Raw genomic sequence first — 20,072 nt, 5'->3', positions numbered from 1 at the left:
AAAAAAAGAACCCACAATCTCTATTCAAAGAAAGAGGGTTTCAGAAAATAAAAATAAAAAATTCCCCAAATATCTACATGCAATAAAGCTAGACATACAATATACTTGCTGGTGTTTTTATTGATCAGAAGTTAAAATAAATGTAGTTGCAATATTTTTTTTACTATATAACAGGAAAGAAGTGATAAAGTTCATATGTTGCAATGAAAAAGACTTAATTTTTATAAAAATGAAGAAGACAACATAAGAATAATAGAATCAATCTTTATAAAAAATATGCACAATATTAGTCATGCAGTCTTTCAGCAGAAGCCTTTTTTTAATAAAACACAGGCAATGAAGGAGATAACAGAAGCCAAAAACTTTCAACCTAATTTGCTCGCACATCTGTGTCTACCAAATAAAGAACAGGAAAATTGTTGATAAGAGGAGTTTTCTGTATCATAGTCCTCAATTTTCAGTCCGTCCTTCAGTTTCCATCGTCTCCATAATTCCTTCCAAAACTTTAGATTGCCGGCTCTTTTTGGCAGACACTGAAACAAAAAGGGAAAACTTGAATTAAAAGTAAATGAGGTTTCTACCTTTTTACTGATTTAGCTATTCTTATAAATAACTTAGTTTTTTTTAAATTAGATTTTATTCTGTTATTTTTAAATAGCGCTACCGTGATAATGTTCGGCTGTTTTTCGCCTTAGTGCCTCCACCGTTTCCTCAGCATCTGCCCACTCCAGTACAAGACGTCGCCCATACAGATGAGTGCTGTGGCAGAGGGCAGCAAAGGCTTTCTACCAAAAACAAAACCAACACAAAAGACAGCCAATTAGAATTCCTGCACAACATGACACCTTAATACTTCGAAAAATATGTATGAAAAATACATTTAAAGGTTTAGCAGAAATCAAATCTTAACAAACCTTAGCATCTTGTTTGGTGATAAAATCGACAAATCCAAACCCTCTGTGGTTCCCTGAACCGGCTGCTTTTTTTGGAAGACGAACCGTCTTCAGTTCCCCAAATGTACTAAACAGACAGAAGGGAAAAAACTCATTAAAACAAGTCATTAAAAGAGAAACAGATAAAGATGTGTTACTAGTACCAGAAAAGCTCTCGAATCTCCCTGACAGTGGCCTGGAAGGGAACGTTGCGCACCAGGATCTTAGACCCTGTTTGCTTCTTCTCAGCTTGCTTCTTCTTACGGGACGTCTCAGTAGCTCTGTGCAAAGGAGAAAAAAGATCAGAATGCACTGCAAGCAGGATTTCACATTTATAATTAAATGGCCTTTATACCTCAGAAACTGACAACTGTTAAACATACCATTATAAAATAGGCCATGGCAGTCAAGTTATGGGGGGAGTATGCAATTCGGAAAAGATGGGTTTTTAACTTCTTAGTGAATTGAAGGAGAGAGCCAATGTTTTGGAGGTCAAAGTGGCTGAATGCTCTGCTCCCCATAGTGACGAGGCAAGGAGTGGGGATAGGTTGAAGGAAGGATTTGAGGGATGGGTGGGTGTGGCAACGTGAAGAAGGTCAGACAGGTATGTAGGGGCAAGATTGTGGATAGATTTACAAGTTAGGAGAAGTCTTTTGTATGTAACCTGATGTGCGATAGGAAACCAATGGAGCTGCTGCAGAACAGGCGTGATGTGAAATAGAACAAAACCTTTGTCAGTCACAATCTTACCTGGTTGCTTTGTCAGAGATCTTTAGTTCTAGCTTGTGATCATCTACAGAGCAGTGCTGGAAAAGTGTTTAAAAGGAGAAAAAAATAAGTAAATACAAAATGTTGGTTTCAGTGTAAAGCTGTGTGTTGATGAGCTGATGTGGGAATTGTACCTGTAGCTGCCTCAGGGCTTTCTGTGCCCCCTCTGCTGACTGGTACTGGACAAAGCCGTAACCCATAGACAACAGTTTACCTGGAGGTCAAAACAAAAAGGTAGGGAAGGTGTGAAGCTGACAATGTTAATTTACATTATACGCAATTTCTTCAAATTAATGAGATCTTGGGTAGATTGACCTAAAACAAATATAATTAAAGGCGTGTATTCCATTTATGTTCATTTACCAGATTTATCTTTCTTCTTAGAGATGCTGCAGAATTTGACTTTGCCACACTTAGAGAATGTCTGCATGAAATGAATATATATTTGTTTAGCATCTTCACTATCAGCTTTCAGGAATAGTCATTTTTAAATATGAGTATAACTGAATGATTTGATTAACTATCTTACCTCCTGCAGTTTTTCCTCAGTTGTGATAAAACTAAGATTCTTAATGAAAAGTGTGGATCCAGGGACAGCGTCCTCTTCCTCATCTTCCTCTTCTTTTTCCAAGTCTTTTTTTTCTTTTACAGTTTCTTCTTTGTTCGACACTTTGTTACACAGATGTGAAATTATTCTTATTATTTCAATTTCCAGTCTGCCAAAACCTTTAAAAAGGTGGTAAGGTGTATTTGATTGTTTATACCTGTTTTCTGTTGATCTGCAACAAACACCCCAACAGGTGCCCACTCCAAATACAGAGGAACATGATGAAACTATCAGGGATGAAAAACAATAAAAGAAGGCAGATGAATTGACCTGTCGTGATGCTGAAAGTCTCATCAACACAGTGTCAACGAAGAGACGCGGGTGACAGATCACGCACCTTGCTGTAAGCCAGCCTTGTAAAGGCCCGTTTGGCTTCAGTGGGCTCTAGAAACTCTATGATGGCAGTGAGTCCTGATGGTGGGAGCAGCACTCGACCCAAAGAGCCATGAGGGGAGAAAAGCTCTTCCAGCTCAGAGGTGGTCACTCCAGCCGGAAGGTTTTTGACCAGGATCACAGTTGTGCTCCTCGCTGCAGCTGCCTGTAGAGACCGGGAAGGACATTAAGAGGATGTAGAAATTCAAACGTACGTTTTCAGAGTTCAGCAGACAAGATTAAAGTGAAAGACCTGGCTGAAGGAATCCAAAGAGACACTGTTCTCCAGAAGGAATTGTCTCGTTTCCTGGACAATTTGGGTTTCTCCCAGAGCCATCCGGACTGCTAAGCTTCCTTTTGACTCCTGCAGAGGAGAGCAAGCGGTTCATAAACAGGGGAAAGCTTCATTACAATAAAAATAAAATAATAAGTAAAAACATTAGATCTCCAGAAGTTGCACAGTCAATAAGAAAAAAAAAAATCAAGGTAGCGCAAATTAAACAACGAAATCACTCACATGATCCAATACTTGACTTTTAGTTGTGTTGTATTTTTCAGCTATGGCATCTGCCACTGCATTTGTACCCAGAAACAAAGTGTTCCAGTTGTGTGAACTGAACAGAAGCACATGAATATTATTTAAAACAAGAATGAGAAGAAAGTTAGCTAAAACGAATTGTAATCTTATCGCGTATACCTGGAACTCGAGGCTTTATTTTTGGCATCTTTTTGCCGTTTGTATGACGAGGAACCAGGACCACCAGCATCGGAGGACTCAGGGTTTTCCTTCTTCACCGTGGATGGGAGAAGGTGAAGCATTCTACCCTAAAACACCCAAAAACTTATTTAAACCATATCAAGTCATAAAAATGATAAAGATATGATTTACCACCAATGCTTACCTGAAATACATGTCTGTCAAGCTGAGCAAGAGCCGTTACAGCATTCTCAGGTATCATATAAGTGACAAAAGCAAATCCTTTAGGCTTTTTGGTTAAATTGTCAATAGGAAACAGCACCTCAGACAAAGGACCTGTAAATATCAAAGATGTATAAAAGTAAAAACCCTGTAGCAGTGGAATCTTCATTTCTATATTCCCTTTTATGATTTACCATGTTTACTAAAAAGCTCTCTGATGTCTTCCTCTGTACATGTGTAAGGAAGGTTTCTGACAAATAGTCGACCGGTCTCTGAAACATCCTCTTCCTCCTCATCTTCCTTCAGCTTCCTGGTAAAGTTAAAGTCCGGTTCTTTGTCTTTTGGGTCCTTCTTTGCCTTCCCTCCACTGTGATCAACTTTGAAGACTTCAATGTAACGCCCCCCTGAAAAAAAAAAACAAGAGTACTTTAGCATGTTAGCATGTTTCTGTTACATTCATTTGTTGGGTTTTACATCCACTGTCCAACTTTTAATTCGACAACAGGAAGAAGAGGCTAAAGACAGTTCCACAGTAAGAAATTTCAGGTAATATAAAAACACATATTTAATTTCTATTAATATATATTTAATTAGTGGTTAATAAAGGTTGACAGGCTCTATGTAGACACAAACTAACATTTGAAAATATATCACATCAAGCAAGAACATCTCACCGATGTAGTCTTTATTCTTCTTTAAGGCTTTATTCACTTCTTCTTCAGAGTGCAAGTCCACATATACATAACCTGGAGAAAAATAGAAACATAATCTCAGAGGAGACATGGAGTTCAATGTTTCCTTTGACTTTTGAATCACACCTGATGAGTTAGTCATAATTGCCCTTACGGGTGTCAACGGGCCAAAAATGGGGCAAAACTGTACAGGGCACGCAGGTGGGCTGCAGGAAATTTTAAAAACCACACACCACTCGTGTACACCGTGGGGCGAACATCGTCATACGTGTTTTTTTCTGTGGTGTAACGGTGAAGTAGGTGGGATGTGGGCTTTGATGATTTTTCATTTTCAATCTCCCTGAAACCTGCACAGGGAGCCTGTTAGTGCTGTTCAAGCAAAAGCTGCACGCTCCATGCTTGCAGCCTGACTGTTAGAAAGGAAAAAACTAAGAATGTAATTTGTTTGGGGATACTACAGGCACTTGCATCATCACCTGCACACCCTGTGGGTGCAGCATTTGGATGGGGCCAGTAAGAAGGCAGTGCCCGCACCTTATCAACCAGAGTGTGCCATACGACAAAATCACCCGTTTGTCCTAAGTCAGTGTAACTTACATTATCCTTACAAATACTTCACAACACAGGCACGACAATGGTACGTTCCATTTTCATGACGTCCCATGATGTACAAGCCACAAGAAAACTGCAAGACAAACCTGCACTCCCTTAAAGATGCGGCTGCACCTGTCTATGACCCTCCACAGACCCAGACAACCAAAAACCTGCAGCACCAATGCAGGTCATCCCCCGTACAGGTGCTTGTGATGAAGATTTTACTGAAAGAAAGTGAAATATTCTCAGAAACTGACCTGTTCTCTGTCCACTTTCGTTCTTCCCAATCCTGATTGCTGCAGGCCTCAGCGGGGTCATGAACTCTTTGATTTGTTGCTGGCGATTTTTATAGGAAAAGGTTCAAAATAAATGAAACACTTAAAAATGCCATGGATGAAACAAAGAGGCTCACCTCTTTGACGCTGAATGGCACCCCCCTGAGCTTCACCGTGAACTCTGTTGCTGGCTCCATCTGTGAGTAACAGAAGCAGATGTAAACAAACAGGAACAACAAAAAGGGCGTCAAATAATCTGTCTCATTGAGGACCTCCTGTGTGGCAGTTTTCTTTGCTTTGCTCGGCCTCATGCTCTCAGAGGAGGATTTGGTCTTCGCTGTGTTTTCTCTGTCCCCACTTTCATAGGCGCTGTTTGCGTGCTGAACTGCACTGTCGTCATCGTTGTCTTCATCTTCATCCTTGGTGTCCTCTATTGGTGCCATTTTTGAGCGGAGGTAGTCCATATCAGACAAGCCAGACTTCAAAGCTTCCTTAGCTCCAGCTGGAAACAACAGTTTTCACAATTAATTTATCATTTCACATTTAAGCTCTATTTCATAAAACATTCTCACAGTTTAGACTAATTCCAAAGGACATAAACAAAAAATGATAGTGTTTATAGTGTTTGGTAAGAAAGAAAAACTCAACCTTCATTATTATCATCATCATTATGATCATCATCATCATCATCCAGAGATCTGTCTTCATCCTCTGATTGGTCTGAATCAAAGTTGAGGTAGTCATCAGAAGCAGATTTCTTCTTCTTCTTGGACTTTGCTGGCCCCCTCTCAGGATCAGCTGCCCCCTGAACTGCATCATTAGCCCAGGTTGGTGCTTGGCTGCGATTCTGATGCACTGACAGGAACTCCTTAAATTCTTGGTCCTCCTCAAGCTGAGGAATAAAATAAGGAATGAAAACATCAGAAAAAAGGCTCATGCTTGATGTTTTAGGGACGAATGCACTGAAGCAGATGGAGCTGGTCTGGACACAATAAGGGGAGGAAAGTGATTATGTTGGTCACAGGATGGTGAGATTGGTGCTATCAGGACAGAGACTTAGAGGAAGATCAACGATGACGTTCATAGATGTAGTAAAAGAAACAGCTGAGGATGGTTGGTAAGAGTGAAGAGGATATAGAAGACAGCTGTTGAACTAGAGTGTATTATCTGCTGTGGCAAGGCGCAGAATTAAATGTCTACATAACAGAATGAAGAAACAAGATGGAAATTTGACAGATTATTTACTGTCAATATGTAACAATAAAAAAAAACTGCCATAAGATGATTTAAATGGCAGAAAAACGTCACTGTTATTTACTTACATTTCCAAGTCCAATTGCTGTGTCCTTTTTCTGGTTCCTTTTCTGAAAGTTGCAACATAAAAACACATAATAAAACAAAAAATACAATGATACATGATTAGACATGTTTCAAATGTCTGCATATAATGGTCCGATATACAATACGAGTACAGTACTACTACTGGAGTAAATTAATGAAAGATTGAAGTATTTTCCTGGAACCCATCAGGTTCTCATACCTTTTTTCCTTCAGTGGGAGCAGGACCACTGGGCTTCTCCTGTCCTGCGCTTTGAGTGTGTTTACTCCAGGCTTTCCCTTTGGTGGGGTCTCCAAATGCTTTGCAAATCTCCACCTACGAACAATAGAAGAGCAGTTCACGCGTGAAGCGTCAAAACAGCGTCCTAAGCCAAACACCGCGCAGCCGTACTGTCACTCTGGACGTGTCCACGAAGCTCCTATTGAAGTGTTTCAGGGCTCGGCTCGCATCCTCCTCCGATTTGAAGCCCACAAAGCCAAACTTGCGGAACTTTCCGTCTTTGGTAAACTTCAGAGAGCAGTCTGTCACTGTGCCAAAGGCCGCGAACATGGAACTGAACCTCTCCTCCTTCATCTGCACACAGAGAGGAGGACACATTACACACCCTAGGAGCGCAGACGCGCTAACTGTTTGCTAATCATCAATGACCAACTTACCCCGTTAGGGAGGTTTTTAACGATGAGCCTCGACATGGTTGAGATGGCTGTAGATCTATGGAAACAGCGTTTTTACGATTTTAAAGTACATGTCAACAAACAAGCATGCACGGTTCCCTACACCGCCATTTTGAGTGGGAGGAGCCTGTCGATTGCTTTTCTTCTATAGTTTTATAGGAGTAGTTCGGATCTCCTGAAGGGTTTATACTGGCGCCTACTGGAGACACTTGTTCATTGCACTCTTCAAACCACCCAATCAATCTTTCTGCATACTAACTAACTAACTAACTAACTAACTAACTAACTAACTAACTAACTAACTAACTAACTAACTAACTAACTAACTAACAATATAATAAATAATATCACATGGTAAATGCTTGTGAAGTGCTTTTCTACCTTCTTCAAAGGCCCAAAGCACTTTAGAGTCACAGGTCCAATCACGCATTCACACACACATTTAAACACTGACAAACACTGGCTCCAACCATCCACCAGAGGCAAAGTGGGGTTCAGTGTCTTTGGGCAAGACACATATCAACATATGCACCACGGCTGCTCTGTATTTGTCACAAAAAAGACAACAAAAAGAGACTATTGATGTTGTGATCTAATTTTAACAAGTGCCCAGAAGTGAGCCAGTTGTGACATTAAGTGAGCCGAACACTTCTTTAGTTACTGCTAAATACTGAAGTTATTCTGAGGTGAATTTGTGATTGATGGATCTGATTTACAGTGGGCACCTGCTGTTAAACCAATTCTCACTGTTATAAATTACTAATGTTAGTTTCTTTTTTCACAGTCAAAACAAACATGACAAGCACATCAGTGATTGCAGTGTTCAACATATCATGAACACAGATTAGAAAGCTAAAGTGTTATGCTATAGTAAAATCAACTTCATGCAAAATTCTTTTGTTGTATTCGTTTTAATGAAACATTTCGATACTCAAGGCTGCATACATGAGTAATATCCAAGTGTTACACAAAACAGAAACATGTTTAAAACGATTTCAAAGATACTTTAAAATATCAGGATTTTGTTTCACCACTAACTTTTTGTGATTATTGGACTTTTATCTTTTTTGTTCGTCCTTTTGAGAATCAAAAATTACTCGTGGTTCCGAGGCCCTATAGTCAGACAAATTTCACAAACAGGTAGATAGCAGAGTGGTTCCTGATCCCTCAGAGGTGCTGGCCTTTTCGGATGACTTGAACTCATTCTGGATTTCCACGAAAGTTTTGTTCTTGGTCTCAGGAACGACGAGTAAAATATAAATAGCTACACTGGAGCAGACAACAAAAAAGACAAGGAAACAGTAGTGCTGCAGTCCAATCTGTGAAAAATAAATAGAAAGTAGCTTTTGAGAATTTGAATAGACTTTTAGGTTTTACTTTTGAGTTAAGCATATTTATACAGCAGCACATACTGCATGTAAACAGAAAAAACACATCACCTTTATGATTTTTAATAGATATCAGGAGATGAAGTGAAAATTTAGACAAAATAAAAAACAAATACACATTTTCAATTTGGGAAAATAAGAATATAGTGTTGGTGAAAAAAACAAACAAAAATATATTCTGTGAGAGAAACTTATTTTTATTTAACTGTAATATTAGAACAATGTTTTCTAAAGACTGAACACCCACCACAATAAATGGAAAGAGCAGGCCAACGAGGAAGAAGCTGAGCCAGTTCACTGTTCCTGCGATCACGAACGCTGCAGGCCGAGCAGTCTGTGTGAACAGCTCGTTGTTCAGGATGTTAGTCACACCACCTTCATAAAAGAAGAACCAATAGAGAGAAACCCTCAAGTAACTCATCAAAATGACAGTAAAGAAAGCTTTCAATGTACTCACCAGGCCCCAAGCCAAAACTCAGGACAAAAGCGAAAACACAGGCCACACTCAGGTATGGGAAGACCGGACTGACATTCTGAGACGAAGAGAGAGCCAATCATGGACAAGAAATATGAATCAGGGATTCTGCATGTCTGTACGATTACCTGAAAAGCCAGTGTCAGCGTGAAAAAAATACAGCAGATGCTCATGAGGATGTATCCTCCGGTGATGAGCACTTTTCTTCCAAGACATTCAATGAGCAAACCCTGTAAGGCACACAGCAAGTCACCAGACCACAAACATTTATGGAGCTTTACTAGAATCTCACGGGGTGTAACAAAAGAAGCACTACATTATATTTAAACTGGATAATCTATTTCCACGTAACTGAATGTTTTTTGTTTGTTTGTTATGGACCGTTTCATTTTGCATCATTTTTGAAAGATTTTGAAAAAAAAGTGAAATTACGAGATTTTAAGTCGTAAATTTATGAGAAAAAAACTTGTAAATTTACGAGATTAAAGTGGAAGTGAGCGTGCAGAGCAGCAGGTGAATGCCGCGCAGCAGCAGAGCAGCCCTTCTAAACTCAATGGAACAGGTGAGCTGAATGTTTATTGATAAATTTCCAAATGTTTGGAAGCTCATTTGTTTGATTTATGATTTATCAATGTTTTTTTTTATTGATGGGTGGTTTGCATGATCTCTGCAACCCGATCATGAGGTATCCCTGCAGGCAGCTGTCCACTTCAATCCTTTCTTCCTTCACCAAAGACAAGATCTCTACGTTTGTGTGACGCTTCCGTCTGAGGAGGAGCACTTTTTGGCATTTTCAACTCTCTAATGCTAACGTAATGGACTATTTTCATTCCTCTTTATTGTTTTATGCTGAAACGGGACCTTTCATCTGGAGGAAGGGGGATATATAACTGTTTACTTCCGCATTGATGTTCGGATGACAGGTCCATGATGTAAGGTGACAAATGAACTTCAGGGTGTGTGAATGAAAAGGAAAATAAAGGCTGCAGCAGTTCTCTACACCCAAACGTGTCTCTGAGCTCCTTATTTTACATATGAAACTCTCCTTTACCGACACTGAACCCTGGACTGGCTCCACTGAAAATAATCTGATTTTGACTAACAAAAAAGGTTCAGAATCTCTTTGATTTTTAAACCTATCCAGAAATAAAGCCTCACAAAAGGCTCCACATATTAATTTCATCTTCAAGCTAGGCTCCGATAAACAGACAACTTCTGTGTTTTCTCCTTGTTAATCTATGAATTTTTTCCCGTAAATTTACGAGATTTTAAGTCGTAAATTTATGATTTTTTTCTCGTAAATTTACGACTTAAAATCTCGTAATTGAACAGTTATGACTTTCTTTCTCGTAAATTTACGACTTAAAAGTCGTAATTTAAAAAATAATTGTATTTTTGAAAACTGGCCCTAAAACTCCGTCGTAAACTACAGCTTTTTAGTTGCTTTACTATTTATTAACATTAAAAAACAAAGTTGAAATACTTAAAACTAGAATGCGTATTATGGTAAATTCAGTCCTTACACATGTCAAAGCAGTGAAGCATTCACAGGCACCAGTGCCCACAGTGGCATACGGTTTTCTATCAAGTGGAATGCCAGACTGCAGGAAGACATAATCTGCATAGAAGTACATCTACAGTAAATAAAAACAATGAAACTTATTAAGAAATACATAACAACTCTTATTTTCTTATCAATTTGATCACTGGGCGTAGGTCAGACGTACAGCATTGACGCCATTTAGCTGCTGGGCCATGTTGATGACAATAATGGTGAGAAGCTGCCAGCGCAAACTGCGATCAGCAAACAGCTCCCAGGGCTTTTTAGCTTGAAAACCTTCTAAGTTGCTCTTCTCTTTTTGGATATCTTCCAGCGAACTGTCGCAGTCATCTAAACCATGCAGCTGCCTCAAGGCTGCACACAAAGAAGAGAAGTGTCATCTTTTACCTGGTGTGATCAAGCTACTGACATTATTATATAGAAACACACAAAGTTTCTGTGTGAAACCACCGTTACCACAATTTTGCTTAATGTGCAAACTTGCTGAGAACCACATTTGTCTCTGAGGGTGAAACAATGAAGCAGCATTTGTGATGCAATTTACCATTTTTGCACCCCTCTTCATCTCCTTTATCAATGAGCAGGTAGCGTGGGCTCTCAGGGAACCAGGGCAGAATCAGGAGTTGCAGGATAGCTGGGATACAAGTGGTTGACAGCAGGTAGGGCCAGAACTGCTCCTCACCCAGGACTTCACTATGGAAATATTCATGCTTATCACACCATTTTGAACACTTTTGTAATCACATTCCTTAATACATCCATGGTTGAAAGCTTGACAGCACAAGTCTAAATTATTTTTAAAGACAGTTTATGTAACTTTGGAATTCGGGAATTACTTTAAGCCCATCACTTGTCCAGATAAAATCCCAACAGTGAGGAAAATGGAAGTTCCTGATCCCAGGGCACCACGAAACGCTGTAGGAGATATTTCCCCCAAGAACATGGGCTCAACACATAAACCAATGCCTGCAGGAACAAACAAATAAAGAAACAAAATAATTGACATTACTTTAAAACAAAGGCAGACACATTCCATATCCAGTGTACGATTGTGAACTGTAATTTAAAATAAGGAGCATTTATTTTGAACATTTACCTGCATTTATTCCTATCAGAAAACGTCCGATGATGAGAAATTCAAATAAACCGACAGAGGAGCTCAAACCCATCAGCAGAGCAGCCGTCAATGAAAACAAGTTATTGCTCAGTAGGGTTCCTTTCCTGCAGCAAAACCACACTTCCTACTAAATGTATGGCTCACATGGTAACAGAGGCTTTTCACAGAAGCAGGTTTTTGATTTTTTCTTACCTCCCCAACTTAACAGACAAAGTCCCACCAATTGTAACTCCCAGAAGTCCTCCTAGGGTAAATATGGACACAATGGTGGACCAGAGAAGAGTGAGAGCGTTTTCTGATATGTTCGCTTGGTAACGATCACTCCAAGTGCGGTTAATGAAGGCTTGAACATGCTGGAGAAATTGTAATGAAAATGAAATAATAAAAACTGGATGAGTTTTTATATGTCACTCTGATGAGGAACACAAATAAAAGTCATTTGCTAAATTCATATATGTAGATGTTTTACAGTTTTCAATTTTTATTAAAATAAAAAAAATAATGTTATCTAAAAAAATACATTTCTTAATAACTGATTATACTTCATTTAATCGGATTGAGAAAAAAAAAAAAGTAAAAGTAATACTTGTTAACTTTTGCTTTTTTTATTGTTCTCTGGTTACATGGTCCCCTGGAATTGTCTGAACTCACATTCAGTAAAGCGATTAAAAAGAGAGAAGCTGCATTTAGAAGCAATCAGTCACACTGAAGTAAGGTGGACGTCTTCATCTGTTTCTAACTTTCCCATCCCTGTTTGGTATTCCCCCAATATAACAAAACTCCATACTTTCCAAGTTTCAGATGAGGAGTAGCACCGTTTTTACCATTGTGGGAGCATTGATGACAGATATATTATATCCACACTGAAAGGTTCCTCCTATGCAGGTGGCAAAAGCAGCCAGAAGAAGTGATTTGTTAGGAAACTAGAAAAAAACACACGCATGATTATGATTAACAAGTGTCATTAAACTGCATTACACAGAGCAGGGAGTCTAACCCACATACCTTTAATCGCTTTGACTCTTTCATTCCTTTAGTAAGCAGGGGCTTGCATTCGTCCACACTCTCCTCAGGCATTTTGTCTCTGGCTGCACTTTTTCCTCACAACTCATGCGCTCTGCTTCTGCTTGAATAGAACGATGGAATGTACATAGAAGTATAAAAAAAGAGCGATTTTACTGCAGAACATCACACATGGAGAGAAGAAGCTTTTAAAAGCAGATGCCCCCTCTGTTACCTTTTTGCATTTGAACTTATTGGATACTCTGATTTATTCCCCATTATGTTTTATTCTACTTTCTACATTTTTAGGGCCCGAGCATGTAGTGCAAGGAGCCTATTGTATCTGTTAGCTTTATTTTTTTTTTTCGTTTTGCTTCAGACAAAAGAGTCTCATTTTTGCGACCTTTAACATACCCGAAAACTCACCAAATTTTGCACAAGCGTCAGGAGTCGTGAAATATTTCGTATTATATGGGAGACTTGCATGGGTGCACAAAAACAGCTCGATAGCGTACCTACAAAATTTGTTTTCGCGAGTCCCACCACATGCTTTAACGTACAAGCTTGATTTTAACATGGCATGTTCATCAGATGGAAACATACAAAAAAAGTCTCCTGGTACCAAGATGTCACTTGCACAGGAAGTCTGCTATATTGATGTCAATTTTTTATCAATGCTGCAACTTCTTCTCCTTTCTGTACATCCAATGAAATTAAACTACAACACCAACGAACACAACTGATAACAAATGTCTCTAAAAATTTGACAATCTTGGATGAGCTCCATAGTGCAACCTAGTTATTGCAAAACATATTTTTTGTCACATTCTGACCTGTCTTATCTCTTTGCTTCATCCGACATGCATGAAATTATAACTGGAGATGCTCAAAAAGATGTTCTCTCATGATCTGCAGTTTCATGTGTGTACATGTGATGGTGCCTGCGTAAGTCACCGCCAAACAGGAAGTGGTCGATTGCGCTACACTTATGTTAATAAAAAATCATAAAAACTCAGCTTTTTCTCTCACGAAGCTAAGATTTCGTAATAAGATGCCTCTTACAAAACTCAATAGTGTCAATATAAAAGGATGTTAGCCATTACTGTGCATGATGTTAATAAATTCTTCAGATGTTTTGTATGTATTTAAATTCAGTGGGTATGTTAAAGTCTCCACATACGAACATCAATTCTTGACTTAGTACAATTTTCTTCTACTGTATCTCCTTTCATTTTAAACCATGTTTCTGAGACTGCAATTATACTCAAGCTTTGTGAAAACTTTTTCAAGTAGTTCTTGATTTTATAGAAATTGGCATGCAATGTTCTATTAAAAATGGATTATGGAGAACTTATCATTTTTGTTTACAATATTAAATTGATCCTCTATACTATTATCACTATAGAAAAACATTTATTTCAGGATCAATATCAACATCTTTCAGATCTTCATCATTGTTGTGAGATGCTGAAAGTTCTAGTTCGTCATACTGTGCTATCTTGTCTAACAGATAGCTGCATTCAACTAACGCCCCCCTGGAAAAAAAACAAGAGTAACTGAGCATGTTAGCATGTTTCTGTTACATTTTAATGGCAGATCATTTGTTGGGTTTTACATCCACTGTCCAATTTTTAATTCGACAACAGGAAGAAGAGGCTAAAGACAGTTCCACAGAAAGAAATTTCAGGTAATATAAAAACACATATTTAATTTCTATTAATATATATTTAATTAGTGGTTAATAAAGGTTGACAGGCTCTATGTAGACACAAACTAACATTTGAAAATATTTCACATTCAGCAAGAACATCTCACCAATGTAGTCTTTATTCTTCTTTAAGGCTTTATTCACTTCTTCTTCAGAGTGCAAGTCCACATATACATAACCTGGAGAAAAATAGAAACATAATCTCAGAGGAGACATGGAGTTCAATGTTTCCTTTGACTTTTGAATCACACCTGATGAGTTAGTCATAATTGCCCCTGCGGGGGTCTACGGGCCAAAAATGGGGCAAAACTGTACAGGGCACGCAGGTGGGCTGCAGGAAATTTTAAAAAACACACACCACTCGTGTACACCGAGGGGCGAACATCGTCATACGCATTTTCTTCTGTGGTGTAACGGTGAAGTAGGTGGGATGTGGGCTTTGATGATTTTTCATTTTCAATCTCCCTGAAACCTGCACAGGGAGCCTGTTAGTGCTGTTCAAGCAAAAGCTGCACGCTCCATGCTTGCAGCCTGACTGTTAGAAAGGAAAAAACTAAGAATGTAATTTGTTTGGGGATACTACAGGCACTTGCATCATCACCTGCACACCCTGTGGGTGCAGCATTTGCACGGTGCCAGTAAGAAGGCAGTGCCCGCACCTTATCAACCAGAGTGTGCCATACGACAAAATCACCTGTTCGTCCTAAGTCAGTGTAACTTACATTATCCTTACAAATACTTCACAACACAGGCACAACAATGGTACGTTCCATTTTCATGACGTCCCATGAAGTACAAGCCACAAGAAAACTGCAAGACAAACCTGCACTCCCTTAAAGATGCAGGTGCACCTGTCTATGACCCTCCACAGACCCAGACAACCAAAAACCTGCAGCACCAATACGGGTTGTCCCCCGTACGGGTGCATGTGACGAAGGCTTTACTGACAGAAAGTGAAATATGAAAAATGAAACACTTAAAAATGCCATGGATGAAACAAAGAGGCTCACCTCTTTGAATGGCACCCCCCTGAGCTTCACCGTGAACTCTGTTGCTGGCTCTATCTGTGAGTAACAGAATAAAATGTAAAGGATCAGCTGCCCCCTGAACTGCATCATTAGCCCAGGTTGGTGCTTGGCTGCGATTCTGATGCACTGACAGGAACTCCTTAAATTCTTGGTCCTCCTCAAGCTGAGGAATAAAATAAGGAATGAAAACATCAGAAAAAAGGCTCATGCTTGATGTTTTGGGGACGAATGCACTGAAGCAGATGGAGCTGGTCTGGACACAATAAGGGGATGAAAGTGATTATGTTGGTCACAGGATGGTGAGATTGGTGCTATCAGGACAGAGACTTATAGGAAGATCAACGATGACGTTCATAGATGTAGTAAAAGAAACAGCTGAGGATGGTTGGTAAGAGTGAAGAGGATATAGAAGACAGCTGTTGAACTAGAGTGTATTAAACTGCTGTGGCAAGGCGCAGAATTAAATGTCTACATAACAGAATGAAGAAACAAGATGGAAATTTGACAGATTATTTACTGTCAATATGTAACAATAAAAAAAAACTGCCATAAGATGATTTAAATGGCAGAAAAACTTCACTGTTGTTTACTTACATTTCCAAGTCCAATTGCTGTGTCCTTTTTCTGGTTCTTTTTCTGAAAGTGGCAACATAAAAACACATAATAAAACAAAAAATACAATGATACATGATTAGACATGTTGCAAATGTCTGCTTATAATGGTCCGATATACAATACGAGTACAGTACTACTGGAGTAAATTAATGAAAGATTGAAGTATTTTCCTGGAACCCACCAGGTTCTCATACCTTTTTTCCTTCAGTGGGAGCAGGACCACTGGGCTTCTCCTGTCCTGCGCTTTGAGTGTGTTTACTCCAGGCTTTCCCTTTGGTGGGGTCTCCAAATGCTTTGCAAATCTCTACCTACGAACAACAGAACAGCAGTTCACGCGTGAAGAATTCAAACAGCGTCCTTAGCCAAACCGCGCAGCCGTACTGTCACTCTGGACGTGTCCACGAAGCTCCTATTGAAGTGTTTCAGGGCTCGGCTCGCATCCTCCTCCGATTTGAAGCCCACAAAGCCAAACTTGCGGAACTTTCCGTCTTTGGTAAACTTCAGAGAGCAGTCTGTCAATGTGCCAAAGGCCGCGAACATGGAACTGAACCTCTCCTCCTTCATCTGCACACAGAGGAGGACACATTACACACCCTAGGAGCGCAGACGCGCTAACTGTTTGCTAATCATCAATGGCAAACTTACCCCGTTAGGGAGGTTTTTAACGATGAGCCTCGACATGGTTGAGATGGCTGTAGATCTATGGAAACAGCGTTTTTACGATTTTAAAGTACATGTCAACAATCTCCCAAAGGGTTTATACTGGCACCTACTGGAGATACTTGTTCATTGCACTCTTCTAACCACCCAATCAGTCTTTCTGCTATGGAAGCAATTCTGTAGCATTAATAAAAAGCAAAGTCAAAACCAGAAATGCTTTTTCATTTTCAACATGAAGCTGCATTTTTTGACTCAAAAAAGAAAATGAAAAAGCAATCCACCAAAATGCTTTTTCTTTTCCTTCCTCAACACAGCTTATTCTGTCACTTAATTAAAATTAAAATGGTATTTGACATTTCATTTTCAAGACGTTCCATGGTAAATGTGTAGCATAATTCATTTAGAAATGTTTAATTTGACATTTAAAATGGATTAATAGAAATGCTTTTTAATTTTCAAAATGAAGCTGCATTTTTTGACTCAAAATTAAAAAGAAAAAGCAATACTTCAAAATGCTTTATCATTTCCTTCCTCAACACTGCTTATTCTGTCACTTAATTAAAATGATAAAAAAAATGGTATTTTGACATTTCATTTTAAAAAAGGTCCATGGTAAATGTGTAGCAAAATTCATTTAGAAATGTCTAATTTGACAATTAAAATGGATTAACAGAAATACTTTTTAATTTTCAAAATGAAGCTGCATCAAATGGCTCAAAATTCACATGGAAAAGCAATATTTCAAAATGCTTTTTCATTTTATACTTAAAACCGCTTATTCTGTGTCATAATTAAAACGAAAATGCAAAGAGGGGATTGCATTTGCATTTTAACATCCACCCTGCAAAACTTGGAGCAATATTCATTTAGAAAAAGCATTAGCAGAGGGGAGGCGGGGCGATGACGTCACTGCTTTCTCCGTGTGTCCGGCAGCTGTCGCTGAGAGACCTGGTATGTCTGTGTTCGCATTAAGATCACCCAAAACCGGGTCCTGTTCACAAACCGCTGGACCTGGACTGCTCAAACCTGGATTTCTGGATCTTAATGCGAAAAATGCAGCAGAATGTTCCTTTAGCTCCCTCGTGAATCAGAAGCTGTGAATCGCAACCAAACTTCTTCAGCGTCATCTGACCGCACGGATTTAAAAACATATGATCGAGTAGAGCAGGCCCTTAATAATAATATTGACAGTAATAAAAGCACATTATGAAGATAGTCTCCTGCAGCTTCGCGCTGAGTGAGTGTTTTTGGTCCAACCAGCAACGTTTAGTACGGTGAAATCTGTTGGGGCTCCAGATGTCATCAAACAGCAAATTCAGCGCGAAGCTGCAAATAAATGTGTAAATATGTGGAAATTACATGAGTCTTTATTTTGTTCTGGACACTACTGGAAACACAAATTCATTTGATGGTTTCTCAGATCGCAGCAGCATTTCCGCCTTCAGCTATCATCATCGGGAGCTTCGCGCTCCGCTCTGCGAAGGCAGCTGGCGGTCCGCAGAAAAAATCTTGTCTGCGGTGCGTCAGGAGGAGGACCGCAGAAGGCGGACATGCTGCTATGTAGTCCTGAGAAGCTGTGGAAACTCATCAGAAGTTCACAACCAACTCAAAGCCGTCTTCTCTGCCGCTAACACAGTCTGCTCCTGCGTGTGTGTGTGTGTGTGTCAGCGGCCGGACACACGGAGAAAGCAGTGACGTCATCGCCCCGCCTCCCCTCTGCTAATGCTTTTTCTAAATGAATATTGCTCCAAGTTTTGCAGGGTGGATTTGAAATTGCAAATGCAATCCCCTCTTTGCATTTTCGTTTTAATTATGACACAGAATAAGCGGTTTTAAGTATAAAATGAAAAAGCATTTTGAAATATTGCTTTTACATTTGAATTTTGAGGCATTTGATGCAGCTACATTTTGAAAATTAAAAAGCATTTCTGTTAATCCATTTTAATTGTCAAATAAGACATTTCTAAATGAATTTTGCTACACATTTACCAGGGACCTTTCTTAAAATGAAATGTCAAATACCATTTTCTTTATCATTTTAATTAAGTGACAGAAAAAGCTGTGTTGAGGAAGGAAATGATAAAGCATTTTGAAGTATTGCTTTTTCTTTTTAATTTTGAGTCAAAAAATGCAGCTTCATTTTGAAAATTAAAAAGCATTTCTATTAATCCATTTTAAATGTCAAATTAAACATTTCTAAATGAATTATGCTACACATTTACCATGGAACGTCTTGAAAATGAAATGTCAAATACCATTTTAATTTTAATTTTAATTAAGTGACAGAATAAGCTGTGTTGAGGAAGGAAATGGAAAAGCATTTTGGTGGATTGCTTTTTCATTTTCTTTTTTAGTCAAAAAATGCAGCTTCATTTTGAAAATGAAAAAGCATTTCTGGTTTTGACTTTGCTTTTTATTAATGCTACAAAATCGCTTCCATATTCTGCATCCTAACTAACGAACTAACTAACTAACTAACTAACTAACTAACTAACTAACTAACTAACTAACTAACTAACTAACTAACTAACTAACTAACTAACTAACTAACTAACTAACTAACTAACTAACTAACTAATAATATCATGAATAATATAACATGGTAAGTGCTTATGAAGCGCTTTTCTACCTTCTTCCTAGGCCCAAAGCACTAGAGTCACAGTTTCATTCACCCATTTACACACAGATTTCACCTTTGTGCTATCTTAGTTGACCCCACCCTTACTTTGACGTGTTATTCCTACCATGACAAAGGTGGATAAAGGTTGAAAGATTTCATTTAATCCATGGACACCAGTGAGGTTCACAAATCATTGAAGAAAAAAGGTTCAGCGAACTGTCTAGTGGGTCTAGATGACCCAACTCCCAATGTTAAAGTGCCTAGGATAGCACAAGTGTTACACACTGCCGAACACTGGCTCCAACCATCCACCAAAGGCAAAGTGGGGTTCAGTGTCTTTGGGCAAGACACATATCAACATATGCACCACGGCTGCTCTGTATTTGTCACAAAAAAGACAACAAAAAGAGACTATTGATGTTGTGATCTAATTTTAACAAGTGCCCAGAAGTGAGCCAGTTGTGACATTCAGTGAGCCGAACACTTCTTTAGTTACTGCTAAATACTGAAGTTATTCTGAGGTGAATTTGTGATTGATGGATCTGATTTACAGTGGGCACCTGCTGTTAAACCAATTCTCACTGTTATAAATTACTAATGTTAGTTTATTTTTTCACAGTCAAAACAAACATGACAAGCACATCAGTGATTGCAGTGTTCAACATATCATGAACACAGATTAGAAAGCTAAAATGTTATGCTATAGTAAAATCAACTTCATGCAAA

At 38.9% G+C, this 20,072-nt stretch overlaps 2 protein-coding genes across 4 annotated transcripts; both read right to left on the bottom strand.

Annotated features, from left to right (window-relative positions):
• Positions 1 to 244: 244 nt before the first annotated feature.
• rbm19 (RNA binding motif protein 19) lies at positions 245 to 16,810 on the bottom strand. 2 transcript variants are annotated; one of them, XM_023958498.1, is made up of 25 exons: positions 16,712 to 16,810; positions 16,448 to 16,630; positions 16,261 to 16,374; positions 16,046 to 16,087; positions 15,528 to 15,614; positions 5,808 to 5,964; positions 5,432 to 5,661; positions 5,297 to 5,356; positions 5,142 to 5,220; positions 4,273 to 4,344; positions 3,793 to 4,002; positions 3,582 to 3,712; positions 3,377 to 3,504; positions 3,197 to 3,293; positions 2,933 to 3,043; positions 2,645 to 2,845; positions 2,465 to 2,534; positions 2,230 to 2,369; positions 2,064 to 2,124; positions 1,835 to 1,914; positions 1,683 to 1,738; positions 1,097 to 1,213; positions 915 to 1,020; positions 665 to 785; positions 245 to 533 (listed from the first exon to the last, which is right to left on the bottom strand). In XM_023958498.1, exons 1-25 carry the CDS (start codon positions 16,745 to 16,747, stop codon positions 451 to 453), a joined length of 2,772 nt encoding a protein of 923 aa, XP_023814266.1. In that variant the 5' UTR covers positions 16,748 to 16,810; the 3' UTR covers positions 245 to 450. The 2 variants fall into 2 exon arrangements, with proteins under 2 accessions (XP_023814266.1, XP_011477503.2); XM_011479201.3 differs by lacking the exons at positions 15,528 to 15,614; positions 16,046 to 16,087; positions 16,261 to 16,374; positions 16,448 to 16,630; positions 16,712 to 16,810 and adding exons at positions 6,482 to 6,523; positions 6,700 to 6,813; positions 6,889 to 7,071; positions 7,155 to 7,307 and having other exon boundaries at positions 5,808 to 6,051.
• Positions 8,065 to 14,602, bottom strand: LOC101172586 (solute carrier family 2, facilitated glucose transporter member 11). Of its 2 annotated transcripts, none has more exons than XM_023958500.1 (13): positions 14,531 to 14,602; positions 12,719 to 12,839; positions 12,538 to 12,636; positions 11,906 to 12,066; positions 11,693 to 11,817; positions 11,433 to 11,562; positions 11,141 to 11,289; positions 10,763 to 10,950; positions 10,559 to 10,669; positions 9,164 to 9,265; positions 9,018 to 9,093; positions 8,808 to 8,935; positions 8,065 to 8,491 (listed from the first exon to the last, which is right to left on the bottom strand). In XM_023958500.1, the coding sequence occupies exons 2-13, from the start codon at positions 12,788 to 12,790 to the stop codon at positions 8,303 to 8,305; spliced, it is 1,530 nt and encodes a 509-aa protein (XP_023814268.1). In that variant the 5' UTR covers positions 12,791 to 12,839; positions 14,531 to 14,602; the 3' UTR covers positions 8,065 to 8,302. The 2 variants fall into 2 exon arrangements, with proteins under 2 accessions (XP_023814268.1, XP_023814267.1); XM_023958499.1 differs by having other exon boundaries at positions 12,719 to 12,836.
• Positions 16,811 to 20,072: the final 3,262 nt, after the last annotated feature.

This window comes from Oryzias latipes, chromosome 9 (genome assembly GCF_002234675.1).
Source record: "Oryzias latipes chromosome 9, ASM223467v1".
Classification (NCBI taxonomy): domain Eukaryota; kingdom Metazoa; phylum Chordata; class Actinopteri; order Beloniformes; family Adrianichthyidae; genus Oryzias; species Oryzias latipes.
This window is presented reverse-complemented; position numbering and strand designations above follow the sequence as displayed.

Excerpts from the sequence above, each read along its gene's own strand:
- LOC101172586 (XM_023958500.1), bottom strand. The coding sequence starts at position 12,790 with ATGCCTGAGGAGAGTGTGGACGAATGCAAGCCCCTGCTTACTAAAGGA. Across the intron at positions 8,936-9,017 it reads GAGTTTTGGCTTGGGGCCTG|GTGGTGTGACTAACATCCTG; the intron begins GTGAGTACATTG and ends TCTTTTATGAAG. Across the intron at positions 8,492-8,807 it reads TGCTCTTTCCATTTATTGTG|ATTGGACTGCAGCACTACTG; the intron begins GTGGGTGTTCAG and ends TATTTTTCACAG.
- rbm19 (XM_023958498.1), bottom strand. The coding sequence starts at position 16,747 with ATGTCGAGGCTCATCGTTAAAAACCTCCCTAACGGG. Across the intron at positions 3,044-3,196 it reads AAAGTCAAGTATTGGATCAT|GAGTCAAAAGGAAGCTTAGC; the intron begins GTGAGTGATTTC and ends TCTCCTCTGCAG. Across the intron at positions 1,021-1,096 it reads GAGATTCGAGAGCTTTTCTG|TACATTTGGGGAACTGAAGA; the intron begins GTACTAGTAACA and ends CTGTCTGTTTAG.